Raw genomic sequence first — 16,819 nt, 5'->3', positions numbered from 1 at the left:
GACAAAGTTGTTAAGGTGGCCTGAAATAGTTAAATAGGTCAACTTATTAAAAACGCTATATTTATTAAATGACAATTTGCTTTGTCAAATGGGCAATGAACCAGGTTTGTAGCGTTTGATTTCAAAATGAAACTTTATTTGAAATTTTGATCGAAAGTAGTCAAAGGAAAAATCATATTAGAAAAAAACGTTATTAACAAAAAGCTAATTACTATATATATATTATGATATATATATAGTAATTAGTTTATATGATATATGATTTTCAACATCACATTGTGATTTTATAATTGATTTTTGTTAAGTTGAAAAACACGCATATATTCAAAAGTTGTTTTATGTGCTCAACAAGAACACCGACGAACGAGACCACCCATTCTAGAAGATAATAACCAACGCCGATGAATGAATTTTGTTTAGTCCACATACGCTAGTGGCTAAGAAATGGGCCTCACGTTGATTCTGGCAAGAGTTGCTCGTGTATACACGAGTTAACGCTGACAACATCAACTCCAAACTCCGCCGAAATGACGGATGTAGATTTTCATCAGCGCAGATGAGCGCAATCCGGTTCATTCCGATGAGTCATGCTTCCTTGTGGTTTGTTCGAAAATTAACTCGTTAATCTAAACAAAGCGCATGAGAGGTGAAAGCTCATACCGTTTCCAGTCGTAAAAATGGTACAGCATTTATAAGAAGCCACTACCAATGGTCGACGAGAAGAAGATGGAAATGCATTAATTCCATGCAGGCAAGTAAAATAGTTCATCGCTTACAGATTAATCTCTGCCCAACATAAACAATTCCGACTGGTATTTTTAGGGTTCCACATCCACACACCATTGCACTGCAGGAATGGCGAGATAATAAACCAACCTGAAGGGAAAATATCGTCCGTCAAGTTCAACTACCAGTAAAGGTATAGTTTAAATACAAATAATTTACATTTAACGATCAAAATCACTTTACGGCTTCCACACATCGCTATCTCTATCGTGCGTCTCTCCAGTTCTGCTTAATTCATTCAGTTCTCCAAATGCAGCACATTATATGCGTCAGACCTTTCACCACTTATGACCGTAAAGCATAAGGTACCGAAAAATGGTTCTTTCCGTTCATGCCCTTTTCTCCCACGAATAACTCAGGCAGCATTCTGCGCCAGATCGGGTCTGGCCTCTACTCTGTAGCTGTAGTCGAATGCGCACCATCATAGAGGCTTACATCGGCCCAGCTTAGTCGTACCAAGAGTCTGTAGAGTTTACCGTTGTGTTTTATGTTTTTCAAACCTTTTCGGGGTTTATTATTTGTTTAATAATAAGTTTTGTAAATAAAATGATCGCTCTGGACACGGTAGATAAAGTTGGTATGCAGAAAGACGATAGACACACCACACATCCCACATGGGAATCTAAGTCAATAGGTACGGGCAAACGAACGACCGCAGAGCGACTTGTGCTTTTGGTGGCCACAAGAGAAAAAAATTAAAAAACGCGTGCACCTTCCTGTACTGTTCACTAGTGTTCACACATAAGCCCGGTGTATTGACATTTCTTATACCGAGAGACCGGTGGTTTTTATATCTACATATATTTCAAATAACAAACCCGCAACTACTTGGGTAGTCGCACACGTTACACAAAAATGTGCATTCGACAAATTTACACCGGAGGCATACCTACATGCTCAACTTGAATTAAGAAATTATCATGTGATTCTCAAAATTTTCTGATGGTTAGTTCACAGGAAATAACACGTCGATCAATGGGAATTAAAAATTCACCTATATTGTCCTCCATAAAGATGCACACAGTAAACGAAAATTACCGAGTTCGGTAATTTTTTTACCGAAATCCTAACATGTGTAAATTGTTAAACTATTCGGTAAAAAATAAACGAACATCGGTAAATTGATTCTTCATTTACCGATGTTCGTTTATTTTTTACCGAAAAAATTACCTAACAGTTTAACGATTTACACATGTTGGGATTTCGGTAAAAAAAATACCGAACTCGGTAAGTTTCGTTTACTGCGCAGCAATACATTGCAGTTATGTCGTCATGTTAAAATCGCGAATTTCGACCAATGCTTACTATTCGTAAATAAATTCTGAACTTCTAAAATAACCAATAATTGTATAATTTCTTCAGGTTAATTCGACAGTTTTTTGTCGAGTTTGATTGATCATCGTATTAAATAAATCAAACAAGCTTGTTTGTCTTTCAATATTGGTTTTGCCTATTCTTATATAAGTAGGCCTTGGTGCAATAAGCAGTGAAATTTTTTTTCTCTTGTCAAAGTTTCTAAAATTTGTAAAATGTAGTTGTTATAAATTGTGGAAAGACTGATAAAGCATGTAAAATTTAGTGAGCATCATTAGGAACCTGTTACTGGTCATAGTTTTGACCATTCGCACAACGATCCGGATCTGTGGAAATCTTCGAAAGAAGCCAAACAAGAGGTTACTTTACTTACTTCCGGTGGAGTTTTTACATTTAGAAGATGTTCAAGGATTTAAATCTTTCATCAAGTGCTAAATATCTTTCCATTTATTTTTTCAAATCGATCAAGAACGATTGAAGAGAGATCAAAAGATTGTAACATATGTATATTTTGTTATTTGTTGCGATCGTTTTTTCTCAGTGCATGTGCAATATCGCCTAGCTCTGTTATGACCAAAATAAGGTAAACAGATCCTAACGAAAGTGTTGATAAACAGTGCGGAAAAGACAACATCACTTTTACTCTGCCGGTCGCCATCGCGTTTTTTTTCTTCCCGCGAGTTGTTCCGGTTGGTTCTGCCGTTTGCCGATATTGGCCCGTTGAGAAGCTGCCACGGGACTCACCAATCAACGAACGCCAGGTCAGTAGCAGAAATTTGCCGGAAAAGCTGCCGAACAAATTCGACACCATCCGACTCACCAATTTTCCTCCCACAGTCGCACGCAGAACGCTGGAAGCGAACCCGGGAAAAGCCGACAGAAAAGTCGGGACAGGATCCGCTGGACGTGAGGGAGCCGACACCTCCCGCCGTGAGAGGCCAATTTGCCAGAGACGGAGCTATTCGGGTAAATATAACAAGATAAACATTGGAGGAAAACAAGCTAAGCCAAAGCCCTATTCTAGAGAGCGGACATCCCTCAACAAAACGTTGCGACGTGAAACCACCCACTGAAATTCAACGGTTCGGACGCAGTCAACAAGAACCGGTAAGTGAAGCATCTCTGAGGGAATAACAAATGGCTAATGTTTTGCTTTTGCATCAGATTGGGACAGCCAAGTTCGGCATCGACCAAGCCGCCCAGAAGTTGCTATTCTCAGGCCCCAGATTGGGTGAGTGCGGATATGGTGAGTGAGAAGAAGTATGTTGCTGATTCGATGTGTTTATTTAAGGGTTTTTCTGAGGAGCTGAGGCCAAGCGTCGAGAGAGCTGAACTGGACCATCGAGACTCTTCAGCGACAGCGCCGGTTCCCGGATTGGAAGGCGATCGCCCTCTTCCAGTGGTGCTCAAATCCGCTTTGGTCATCTGATGACGTAGGAGGTCGCTGCAAAGAGTAAGAACGAGAAAAAAGAAGTAAGTGCTAGATCTTGTAAGAAGAAGAGGCAGAAAGAAGGACAGAAGCGAGATTAAAAGGAGAATAAGAAGAGAAAGAAGAGCGCGGCGGAGAAGAAGAAGAAGAAGAGCGAGGCAGAGAAGAAGAAGAAGAGCGAGGCAGAGAAGAAGAAGAAGAGCGAGGCAGAGAAGAAGAAGAAGAGCGAGGCAGAGAGGAAGAAGAAAACGATGAAATTATATTAGAGCAAGGAAGAAGGAGATTCCAGCATGCGATAGAGGAATAGGCATGCAATAAAATCATGAGAATTTAGTTTATAAGCAACATATTTTAATTTGGTTTTGTTTTGTGGCGTAATTTTATGAATGTTAGTGATTTGTGTTTCCTCCCCCATTGCTAGCCGGGAGTGAAGCAAAAGAACTTCAACATTGGCGCCCAACTAAAAAAACCCTATGTTACACAAATTTAAAATTTAATCGGTCTTGTTTAGTTTTCGTCACTTTGGTAGTTTTAATTGGATGTTTTAGATTAGTTTAGTACTTTATTTAATTGAAAATGGATTTTATTCATTTAACAACCGAAGAAATTTTATATGAATTGTCCCTGCGATATGTAAAAAATTTGGGTCAAATGACTCACAGGCAAATGGCCATAAAATTAAGAGCTCTGTCTCAGGAGAGCTTCAATTTTACTGACTCCTTGCACGTGATGAGTCCAACAACAAACATTGAAACCTGTCAACGGCGTATCGATGAACTCAGTGTTTCCACGGTGGAGGCTGAGCAGTGTAAAGATGTAAACAGCTTACTAATTTACCGGTCGCAACTGCATCATTACCACGATAGACTATCTATGATCAGACCCCCAGGTGAACTAAAGGAAGTGGTCGAAGGTTTGAAGAACAAGGTGAACAAAATGCGTGAAAGTGTGCAACTTGCGACAAAAAAGTTGAAGCCGAGTGAACTAACCTCAAGAAACTCAGCTGTGGGTTCAGAAGCAGCCAGTGATGAACAACTGGGTTCCAACAACTCGGGGAACAGCACAGGAAGGAAAGCGGAGTCTTCACCGCCTTTTGCGGGTTTTGAAAGCAGCCAACAACAACTTGAAGGAATTGATAACAGATCTTCGATCAGTGGTTTTGGACATCAGGAACCACCACGATCCATTAACAGTCCGTTCCGTTCAAGGGGTAGAGGCAGAGGTCGAGTTTCACAAGCAACGAACCCAGTAGGAGCTCCGACACAAGCGAGCGCTCCACAGGTTGAGCCGTACCGGGACACGCTGTCGCAACAAGAACGCGAGGAGTTAATCTGGCTGCGTGGGCAGTACGAATTGCTCACAGAGCAAAATAGAATGCAGAGAGATCATGCCATCGACAACAACAACCGGCAAGGAGATGTAGTGAGCGCTTTGTTAAGGCATATCAACAGAGAACCGCAAAGCAACGAACCTGCCAATCATAGAAGATGGACGAAAGCGGTACACAATTGGGCATGCACGTTTCGCGGCGAGAAGGACACAACATCGCTGAACATCTTCCTGGATCAAGTTGAGATGTTTGCGGCCTCAGAAGATCTAAGCGAAGACGCTCTTATGGCATCCATTAAGCACCTATTGAGGGACGATGCTCTCAAATGGTACATCACAGCTATGGCTCAGGGGATGTTAACTTCATGGGAGGCGTTCAAGAACGAGATTCGTCGAGAATTCCTACCCAAAGAATACGCGCACATTCTTCGATTGGAAGCTAGCTTCCGATTGCAGGGTCAAAACGAATCCTTCTCAAAGTATTATCGCGAGATAACTACGTTATTTAGATTCGTGAGTCCACCGCTGAACGAAGGAGAAAAATTCTTTATTGTGAAGAAAAACATGAGTGCAGCGTATGCGACAGTGGTTGCCGCAGCCAGACCGACGACTCTGGAAGATTTAGCAGATGTTTGTGAAAGCTACGATGAAACCAGAGCACTCCTCAGCAGACAGCGTAGCATGTCAATAGCTCCAACAACTTTGCTCGAACCAAGCTTTGCTACCCCAGCTCCTGTGCAAAGACCGCATTCCAACAACCAACCTCCAAGGTTCAACAGAGTCAGCGTTGTGGAAGGAAACACCGTTCGAAATGAGGCAGCCATTCAAGCAGCGGCAAACGAATCGCCTGAACAAACCGAGGAAGAAGCATTATTCAAAATGGAGCAATTGATGGAGGAGGTGAACGCTATAAAAGCGCGACTTAATAAAGACGTTGGCAGACCTACAACCACGCAGCAAAAGCAAACATCAGCAGGTTCATGGGGATCTCATCAGCCAGTCGGAAGTTATTCTCAAGCACTGAGGCAAGAACAGCAGCAGCCTCCGAGAACATTCATGCAAACGACGCTTGCAAGGCAGCAGCAGCCCTCGCTTTACGTGCACCAAAGAGAGTATCAACAACCACAGCAACAATATCAACAACCACAGCAACTATATCAACAACCACAGCAACAACATCAACAACCACAGCAACAATATCAACAGCGACGGGAGTATCAACAACCGCAGCAACAGGATCAACAGCATCAAGGGTATCAACAACCTCACCAGCAAAGTCTTTATTCGCAAAACTGGTATGGACAACAAGCGACTACGGGACAACAACTACCCTCGCAACCGTACAATCAACCGCAAACAGCGCAAAGCGCAACAGTTGGACAGCAGAGATACCTAACAGTAGCAGGAGGACCAATTCATAGGCAACCAAACCGAATTTGTTGGAATTGCGATGAGGAAGGCCACAGATTCATGAACTGCCCACTACCGCAGGCGATATTATTCTGCTACCGTTGTGGGCGCAAAGGTTACTCATTAAGAAGCTGCTTCACCTGCCGAACAGACGCGGAAAACCCGCATGCGGGGAATCAGCAATAGAGGGAAATGGTTCTTCGCTTACGTTCGACGACCCCTCAAATATTCCTGAGTTTGCACAGATAAATTCGCTCATCATCAATCCCGGAGGAGACAACAGACCACATGCCGTAATCAGCGTGCTGGGAAAAGAGTTAACAGCGTTACTCGACAGCGGAGCAACCTGCTCACTTATGGGTGGAAGATATGTGAGTATGGTGAATGATCTGGGGTTACGGAAGAGCACGGTAAGAGCTGGCATCAAAACAGCAGATGGAACCCAACACAAAGTGGAGCACTTTGTACGATTGCCGATCCACTACAACAACAAAACGGAAACCATTCCAGTTCTACTAATTCCATCAATGCCTGAATGTTTCATTCTAGGAATGAACTTTTGGAATCGGTTTAATATCAAAGCAGTATGCTGTGCAATTAACCTGAACCATCGAGATGAATCACAAGAACCAATGAAACAGTTGAGCGCATTGGAAAAAGTCCAGCTTGATCAAATCATATCCCGGTTTCCAGTAGCGAAAGACGGCAAATTAGGTAGAACAGGCATGTACGAGCATCGCATAGAGATAGGAGAGGCGGTACCAAAAAAACAACGTTATTATCCGATGTCACCGTATGTCTTACAAGAAGTGAATAAAGAAATAGATCGAATGTTGTCTCTGCAAGTTATAGAGGAGGCGCGATTCTCGCCCTGGAACAATCCCTTGGTGACAGTGAAGAAGAAGAATGGGAGCTACAGGGTTTGCCTGGACGCTCGGCATCTTAATAGCATCATGATCAACGAAGGGTATCCAATTCCCCAAATGGCTAACATCATCAACAATCTGGGCGGCTGCGCCTTTATCAGCTCACTGGACCTGAAGGATGCGTTTTGGCAGTTGCCACTGCATGAAAAATCAAGACCCTTAACAGCATTTACGGTTCCGTCACGTGGGCACTTTCAATTTCGGGTAGTACCATTTGGATTGTGTACCGCCAGTCAGGCGTTATCAAGGCTGATGACCCATTTATTCGCCGATATGGAGCCGCATGTATTCCACTATCTTGACGATATAATTATTTGTTCCAGAACATTTGAAGAACATCTGCACTGCTTGCAGGAAGTGGCGAACAAACTACGTGAAGCAAATTTGACAATCTCTATGGAAAAGTCAAAGTTTTGTCGAGAACAGGTGAAATATCTGGGATATATTTTGAACGAAAATGGCTGGAAGGTAGACGAAGAGAAGATAGAGTGCATCGTGAAATTTCCAATCCCAAACAACAGAAAAGAGGTCCAACGATTTCTCGGATTATGCAATTGGTATAGGAGGTTCATCAGTAATTTTTCTGAAATCGCATCACCAATCACGGAACTGACCAAGGTGAAGGTGAAATTCAAATGGACCAAAGAGGCGGAGGAAGCTTTCTGGAAACTAAAATCAGCCCTCGTATCAGCACCCGTCTTAGCAATGCCAGATTATACACAGCCATTCGCAATTGCCTGTGACGCCAGCGATGTAGCGATCGGCGCGGTTCTAACACAAGACATCAATGGTGAAGAACATCCAATCAGCTACTTCTCGCAAAAACTATCGGCGGCAGAACGTAAATATTCCGTTACTGAAAGAGAGTGCTTGGCAGTTATCCGAGCAATTGAGAAATTTCGAGGATATGTAGAAGGAGTGAACTTTACGGTCTACTGCGATCATGCAGCGCTTAGTTACCTGAAATCCATGAAGAACCCAACAGCGCTGATGAGTCGATGGTTACTTCGTTTGAACGCGTTCAGCTTTGAAATCCGTTACAGGAAAGGTAGCTGCAACACAGTACCAGATGCACTCTCCAGAATCTCGGAACCAATGGTATTCGCGATAAATCAAGAAGCTGATACCTGGTATAAAAAGATAGTGGACGGAATAGGAAAAGATGCCGACAAATATCCCGACTTTAGGTTAGCTGGAAACGACTTATACAAAAACTGTGTGGTGAAAGACGAAGACAACCAGGTAGCACACAAATGGAAAAAAGTCATCACAGTGGACAAACGTCAGGAAATAATGCGGAAGTTTCATGATGCGCCTTCAGCAGCTCATTTAGGATTCTTCAAAACATGGCAAAAGATTCAAAAACATTTCTATTGGCCGAAGATGCAGCAAGAAATACGCGATTATGTACGGGCATGTGAAGTATGCAAAGGATGCAAAGCACCGAACACCAAACTTCTGCCAAACATGGGAAAAGCCAAACCAGCCAGGATACCGTGGGAGCTGATTTCCATTGACTTCGTAGGGCCATTGACCAGGTCAAGGAGAGGCAACACAACGATGCTAGTTGTTGTAGACTGGGTCACAAAGTACGTCATTGTTCATCCAATGCGAAAGGCGGAAGCGGCAAAGACAGTGGAATTTTTAGAAAATGAAGTTTTCTTGCGATTTTCTCGACCTCGGATAATTCTTTCGGATAACGGAAAGCAGTTTGAGTCGTTGGTGTTCAAAAACCTCTTAGCAAAACATCGGATAACCCACATGACCACCGCTTATTATTGCCCAATGGTTAACAACGCGGAGCGAGTTAATCGGGTTTTGATAACGTGCATAAGGGCCCTGCTAGAAGAAGATCATCGCGAATGGGACAAACATCTGCCGGAAATTGTTGCAGCGATAAACAGCGCCAAACATGAGGTGACAGGAGTAAGTCCACATTACGCCAACTTTGGCAGAGATTTGCTGCTGCAAACAGACCTTTATAACCAAGAAGATCTAAACGCGTCGGAAGATCCCAAAGTTGCTCAAAACATGCGATTATCTAGAATCCATCGCATCCATGAATTCGTTAAGCAACGTTTAAAAAGCAACCACGAGAAGAACCAGCAGCGTTATAACCTTCGAACAAGAACAATCAACTTCAAGGTGGGTGATTTGGTTTGGAGAAGAACATTCTTCCAGTCATCGAAGATCGACCACATAAACCGGAAATTGTACCCAAAGTTCATACCAGCGATCATAAAAGAGATTCTTGGCACCAATATATACAGGGTTATGGACGTGACAAGTGGCAAGGAAGGACGATATCACGCCAAAGATCTGAAAGCTGATTAGTAGCGATTAAAGCTATGTAAGCACCAGCACCAGCGCCGACCACCAGCAGAAGGAAAACACGAAATTGAGAAGGCTGACGGACCCACATGATTATTGAAACCTCGCCTCCAATCCTATCGGATTAAACAATCAAGCTAGTGTCCAGATGTCCAATTGCGGAACCGATACAGCGTTGAAGGACGCTTGGGATATTGGAATGCGGGAAATCCAAGTACAGCAGCTCCAAACACCACGTCGCTACAGCCGAAAAAGGACTGTCAGGACACCACGCACACCCCACGGATCACAGTTTGCGCAGAAGTTGTGAGGAGTAGACATCAGGTTCGTCGCTACTACCATATCGACTTTCTGACGCACACTGCCAGCTATGACCACAGAGCCTCATCTGTCAACCAAAGCGTTCACCGCTAGCGAAACACCGTTTGCCGATCGGGACAAATCGTGCCAACAGCAAGCACAGCGAGCAGGAACAACTCCCAACCTCCTCGCTGGCCTTCTTACAGCTATGACTACAGGCCAAGCCTGTGAACCACCGCGTCAGCGTTCAAAACACCGTTAGCCGATCGGGAGAAATCGAGCCCTTGGAAAGCGCAGTGAGCAATACCTCCATCTACCTCCACGCGAGTACAACCACAGCGAGCTATGTCCACTACCTAGGGTAGTCAACAAAGACAGACCAATGATCACAAAAACACGCATAGCGGAAACCAAAATCCACCAACCAAAAGAGACACCGAACCCGATTAGAGCGAGTCAGCGTCCCCGCAGAATGGGTTGAGGCCTCCCCGTTCCGGAAGTACGCATCATTCGCTGCTCAACACCTCGACGAGTCTACGCAGCATGTAAACCCCGACAACGCAGGAGAAATCCAAGAGCTGAAAGGTGTTTAACGAAGATACGGAGACAAGCTCCTCAGTAAAAGGAGGTCAAAGTTTGGACAACGCAAACCAACATCCGATCTAGTCCATCACGGCGAAATTTCGCCAAGCATCGTTTGAGCGTCAACAAGTGCACAGTTGCACACTCAACGACCACTTGATTCGACAACAATGCCACCATAGGCCTCCCTAAAGGCTTGCCGTTAGTAAGACCGAGAGAAACTTACCGTGCTCAAGCGCGCTAGCACGCCGTTACTGGATCGTGACAAACCAGACAAATCATCACAGCCCACAGGTTCTCCCGTTTGCCAGAGCGAGAGAAACTGGTCGTATTATGCCACGCGCTAATACGCCGTTGCCAGATCGAGACAAACTGAGCAAACAGCTATGAACATCCAGTGAAACTCCAATCCTGTTGACATCCTCCAAAACTATTGAAATCCGTTAGCCGATCGTGAAAAATCGAGCCAAGCTGGTGAGCATACCGTACTACCCAAGTAACCATAAGCACTAAAACATAGCCCTTAATCAACACTATATTCCCATATATAACTCTGTATTAATGCTTGTTTTGCACTATATGCGTAAATAATGCAGATTTAATGCTAAAAAGGCGAAATAGCGGGCTGATTAAATGCTATCACAACATAGCCTTTAATAAGCATTACAAATGCTGAATTAGTGCACCATCAAAACGTCATTTTTCGCAAGCCGTTTAAAAGCATTAACAATGCATACTTAGAACACCTTTTGTTTACTTAATTATTATTTTTTGAATAATTAAAATGAACAAAAATCAAAAGAATAATTAATTATTATCTACAACATCAATCAACATGCTGAATGGAGAATTATGCCTGCTTAATGAATTCTTCTATGAAATAAGAAGTGAATATAATTGACATATGGATTACATTTGATGAGTCTCGAACCGAGGATCCCGCAGCAGCCTTTATCTTTCCTTGCGCCTTTACCATTTCGACCACTCTTGATGCTGATAAGGTGGATGAAAAAAACCCGTACTTCAAGTACTGTCCGGGTCACACCACTCTTAATGCTTGTTAACTTTGTAGAGTAGCTCTATATGTGCATATAGTGCTATCATTAGTGCTAATTTTCTTTATTGCTTCTATGCATTAATAATGCTTATATAAAACTAAAAGCATTATTAATGTTGATATAATGCCAACTTGCATTAGAAATGTTGATTTCATGCTAACTTGCATTAGAAATGTTGATTTAATGCTGATTCAGGGTTTTGGCTTAATGCTTATGGTTACTTGGGTAGTGTCCTCGTACCCATTCGTGTCATTTTAAACGTAATCTATGTCGTATTGTCAATATGTTACAGTGTAATCTGGGGATCGCCATGAAATCACCAATCAAAAGCAACGCGAATTGGGAGCGCGGTAAAACTCCTACTTTGGGCTCATGGCGAGGTTGGTTGGTAATGCTTCCTTACTCAGCGCACTGTAACGATAAACATCCAAAACAAGACTGATTTTAATTTGTTCAATGTTAGAAATAAGTTGAACGTACTACCTGCTCGTTATTTATTATTCTTTTTAATTTGTTAGATCTAAGCCCTTTGTTTTTAACGGTTTTTGATCTTATTTTAATGTACCATTGTCCCGTGATTTAGATTTAGAGATTAAGCGCACTTGGAGACATGCTGTCTGCCAAACCTGGTTGGCGTATTGTGATGTGTTGCTGTGTAGTGTTGGAGTAACAATGCATTGAAGATCTGGCGGGCTATAGGCCTGCGTAATTAGTGATTTGTGGTGCACGTTGTTGTTCGTGCGGAGGTCTGCTCCATCTTCGTTTCCATGTGCGTCTCTAGTCAGCTTCCTGTAACATTAGAAGTTTTTAATAAATTTTTCATGAGCTCCTAGCCGTCGCTCATGAAAAATTTTTCCGTGACAATGGGGTTGTGTAACATATGTATATTTTGTTATTTGTTGCGATCGTTTTTTCTCAGTGCATGTGCAATATCGCCTAGCTCTGTTATGACCAAAATAAGGTAAACAGATCCTAACGAAAGTGTTGATAAACAGTGCGGAAAAGACAACATCACTTTTACTCTGCCGGTCGCCATCGCGTTTTTTTTCTTCCCGCGAGTTGTTCCGGTTGGTTCTGCCGTTTGCCGATATTGGCCCGTTGAGAAGCTGCCACGGGACTCACCAATCAACGAACGCCAGGTCAGTAGCAGAAATTTGCCGGAAAAGCTGCCGAACAAATTCGACACCATCCGACTCACCAATTTTCCTCCCACAGTCGCACGCAGAACGCTGGAAGCGAACCCGGGAAAAGCCGACAGAAAAGTCGGGACAGGATCCGCTGGACGTGAGGGAGCCGACACCTCCCGCCGTGAGAGGCCAATTTGCCAGAGACGGAGCTATTCGGGTAAATATAACAAGATAAACATTGGAGGAAAACAAGCTAAGCCAAAGCCCTATTCTAGAGAGCGGACATCCCTCAACAAAACGTTGCGACGTGAAACCACCCACTGAAATTCAACGGTTCGGACGCAGTCAACAAGAACCGGTAAGTGAAGCATCTCTGAGGGAATAACAAATGGCTAATGTTTTGCTTTTGCATCAGATTGGGACAGCCAAGTTCGGCATCGACCAAGCCGCCCAGAAGTTGCTATTCTCAGGCCCCAGATTGGGTGAGTGCGGATATGGTGAGTGAGAAGAAGTATGTTGCTGATTCGATGTGTTTATTTAAGGGTTTTTCTGAGGAGCTGAGGCCAAGCGTCGAGAGAGCTGAACTGGACCATCGAGACTCTTCAGCGACAGCGCCGGTTCCCGGATTGGAAGGCGATCGCCCTCTTCCAGTGGTGCTCAAATCCGCTTTGGTCATCTGATGACGTAGGAGGTCGCTGCAAAGAGTAAGAACGAGAAAAAAGAAGTAAGTGCTAGATCTTGTAAGAAGAAGAGGCAGAAAGAAGGACAGAAGCGAGATTAAAAGGAGAATAAGAAGAGAAAGAAGAGCGCGGCGGAGAAGAAGAAGAAGAGCGAGGCAGAGAAGAAGAAGAAGAGCGAGGCAGAGAAGAAGAAGAAGAGCGAGGCAGAGAAGAAGAAGAAGAGCGAGGCAGAGAGGAAGAAGAAAACGATGAAATTATATTAGAGCAAGGAAGAAGGAGATTCCAGCATGCGATAGAGGAATAGGCATGCAATAAAATCATGAGAATTTAGTTTATAAGCAACATATTTTAATTTGGTTTTGTTTTGTGGCGTAATTTTATGAATGTTAGTGATTTGTGTTTCCTCCCCCATTGCTAGCCGGGAGTGAAACAAAAGAACTTCAACAAGATGAATTGAAAGGATAATCACCGTCCTCAAATGCTTTTGGATAACTTTAGTTTTCCTAGGTCAGTTCAGTTTTGTGCCAAGCAAAAAAACATTACTTCGTTATCTTATTTATGTATATCTCTTGCTGGATAAAGCACCTGTTTTGTTTGAGAGTCACGTGTCTCCCATCATCAGGCGTTACTTTATTCCTTCACCCTTCAGGGATTAATTATCCTTCGGAATGAAAACCCCGGAAAAAACTTTCTTCCTGATCAGTTGCTGGAAAATTTAGTTGCCTAACTATTTTACGTCTAAGTATATGTATATAGAAGTAACCTGATGCATCGCTTGACTTTGTTTTAGTAGTTTCACTTAGCAGTTGTTGAAAATATAAAAACAAATACTGATTTCTTAGTGGTTATCGGAAAATTGGTTGAAAAACTTAATTTAACCAAGTTACATACAAAAAAGTTGCATTGTAAATTTGAATTTAGAAAAAAATATCTGTTTTTTAAAGGTTATTAAATGCTTTCGAATTTGATTCGAGTTAGCTATGTCAATTTGTTTAAGCGTATTAACAAACGGTTGTCGTAATTAAGTTATCGATTATAATGAATACTCTGAACATGAATAATGAAAAATCATATGATTTAGTTCGAACTTTTCCAAAAACTGCCGAGCTTATTATTATCACTTATTCAAGTCTTTTTGAGTTTCATAAGGAAACTTAGAAAGTTCAGGAGCTTAGGAGTATAGAGCCTTCAAGTGGCCAATCGTCTCCAAGGCGATACTCCATGCCACATTATCTTCACCCGCTCATATTCAGCGTGAGATTTGTGGAGGAATGGCGTACAGCCGGTCTCCACAAAACAAATCATGTGCTGCATTTCCTTTCTCTATATCGACTACATGGACTTGGCCGGCGTCGTTATTGGTTCAGATTAAAGATTGAGCCACAGATTCTTAAAATTGTACAGTGAGATTGTGTTGCTTAATCCCAGCACCTTTCATTTAGTTCATTGTGCAATGGTGATTATCTCGAACCAATCACGAAGTGCAACCAATATGCTATTGGCCAGGAGGGGGCGCGGGTAGACCGTAGTTGATAGCTCAAGCTCAAATATTGGTTTTGCCTATTCTTAAGCTGCTTTTTTTGGCAACATAGGATGAAGCTAAGTATTTTCTGAAAAAAGTTATAACCATTTCAAAATACAAAATCTGAATTTAATGAAAATTATATAAAAATAGCAGGTTTTACTTACTAGAGCATTCACAAATTTCAATAAATGTTTTTGTTGAGGTTAAATAAGTCAACAAATTCATCGCGTGTGCAAAGCAGTTTTTTGCGATTTTTTTATTTTCATCCTACGGCTAAACATCTTTTAAATGAGCAGTCTAAAACGCTCAAATTAAAAAAATATTGTTTTGCTTAGCATTGAATATCTTTTCTGGGGTAAAAGTTAGGATCAAGGTTTGTTTACATGAAATGTACTGCAAAAGTAAAGGAATATTTAAAATTCAGAAATATATTTTTAGAATTTTCAGTACATCTCTGGCGATTTTCGAATGAAAAATTTAGTTATCCTACACAAACTAAAAAAAAATGTTGAAAAAATTCAAACTCTCCTAACAGCATGATAGAGAAGAACTAAGCCGCTAGAAGCGCCCAATTAATTAATCATGTGACCCAACCTTTTGATTCATGTCAAAATTAATTACACATCAAGTTCGGTTGCTTTTTGTTCTTATTGGCAGAACCACACAGCCACCGCATAGAGTCTCGCTTGACACCTGATACTTTTTCTCGGTTCCAGTGCAACCGTTTTGTGTATTTTTTGCGTCCCATCCGAAACGTCCGAGCCCAGGCGCGTTAAAGATGTTACGTACCTCAGACCACCATGTCGGAAAGCTTTCATCTATGGTCATTTTCTACGACAACGACGAACCAGCAATAAAAATAGCACTTCCTTTCGAGTGCCACCAGCACCGCGCCCGACAGTTTCCACTAGCCGGACGAGGATTGTGTCGCAAAGCCCTGCCTGAGCTTGTCATATAGTTAAACGTTTTAATGCCATGCTACCCAAATTTGGTCCACCAAATCCTAGGCAGAAACGGACGCTAAATAGCATGGATGTTTGAACCACAAGTTTAACACATCACGAGACGAGGCAAATTCGGAATGACGGATCGTTGATGGCCTCGCGGTCTTAATATTCTTGTCACCTGGGTGCGATCGTTATCACTGCGGTTTGTCTCCTGTTTACCGGTGAGCACATTATTGTTGTGTATGACACAAATAAAAAGCGCAAAAAAAACGTACCTAGTTGGGTACACTTTAACTTACCATTGAACTTTTGCGCGCGATGTCCCAGCACCGACGACAGCTTCGAGATTGAGTCTTTGGTATTCCGTTCCAGCGTGGTTTTTGCGTGCACTGCTAGTTTAGTTTCGATTGTGTGGGTACAACAGGTGCCTCCAGGTGGCACATCACAGTATCGTAATGGTCTGTCTGTTGAAGAAAGAACAAAACAGAAATAGTTAAATAATAGTTGGCACCAGATCATAAACAGGGATATTTGTAATGCCCATTAACTTGATCGAAAGGATCGAAAGTTCTTCACACAAATCAATCTTCAGCATTTAAAGCTTAGTTCTTTTAGAAATGGGACAGTTACGAATGCCTGTATCTAAAAAACCATTCGTTTGAACGAAATACTTTCTATGGAGAAAAAGAAGGTAATGTTATGATCTTTCATGAAAAAATTTGAAAAAAAATATTTACCGTTTTTTGTTAAAGAAATTTCTACTTTATTCTTGGTATCTCCCATTGGCTGGCGCACACTTTTTTCAGTCATGGTATTGATCAGTTTCTCCAACTTATACTTCGTAAAATCTATATTTTAGGTGGCTTCACCCTCCTTCTTCAATTTCTGATACTTTTTTGTCCAATACTTCTCTGGGAACTGGAAACTGGAAGCATTTTAGTGGATACAGTTGTTTCGAAATGAACAAATTTGATTATTTTTGACCACATTTTTGAACGTTTTTTTTTCGGTACCGGTTTTACAGCTTAAGAGCTTTGGAACTATCAAAAAATGTTTGTTTGAGGTTGGATTTCAA

The 16,819-nt window shown here is 42.1% G+C and overlaps 1 protein-coding gene and 2 long non-coding RNA genes across 5 annotated transcripts in view; 2 read left to right on the top strand and 1 right to left on the bottom strand.

The window, feature by feature from the left end:
- The first annotated feature begins 2,699 nt into the window (after positions 1-2,699).
- On the top strand, positions 2,700-3,775 carry LOC129755998 (uncharacterized). Its single transcript, XR_008739364.1, has 3 exons — positions 2,700-2,861; positions 2,938-3,066; positions 3,125-3,775. It is a non-coding gene; the product is annotated as an uncharacterized LOC129755998 (long non-coding RNA).
- An 8,554-nt stretch (positions 3,776-12,329) lies between these two features.
- Positions 12,330-13,403, top strand: LOC129755999 (uncharacterized). 2 transcript variants are annotated; one of them, XR_008739365.1, is made up of 3 exons: positions 12,330-12,604; positions 12,681-12,809; positions 12,868-13,403. It is a non-coding gene; the product is annotated as an uncharacterized LOC129755999 (long non-coding RNA). The 2 variants fall into 2 exon arrangements; XR_008739366.1 differs by having other exon boundaries at positions 12,330-12,809; positions 12,868-13,074; positions 13,135-13,403.
- The window catches only part of LOC129755997 (uncharacterized), a 47,057-nt gene continuing 43,360 nt past the window's right edge, over positions 13,123-16,819 (bottom strand). Inside the window, exons 2-3 of one of the 2 annotated variants that reach the window (XM_055752742.1) lie at positions 16,044-16,208; positions 13,123-13,287 (exon numbers count right to left, since the gene is read on the bottom strand). In XM_055752742.1, the coding sequence (XP_055608717.1) occupies positions 13,265-13,287; positions 16,044-16,208 (188 nt within the window). In that variant the 3' untranslated portion in view covers positions 13,123-13,264. Of the gene's footprint in view, positions 13,288-15,923; positions 15,956-16,043; positions 16,209-16,819 lie in introns of those variants that run through there. The other variant, XM_055752743.1, reaches the window with a different exon arrangement.

This window comes from Uranotaenia lowii, chromosome 3, assembly GCF_029784155.1.
Source record: "Uranotaenia lowii strain MFRU-FL chromosome 3, ASM2978415v1, whole genome shotgun sequence".
Lineage (NCBI taxonomy): Eukaryota > Metazoa > Arthropoda > Insecta > Diptera > Culicidae > Uranotaenia > Uranotaenia lowii.
Note: the sequence above shows the minus strand (reverse complement) of the source record. Positions and strands in the feature narration are given on the sequence as shown.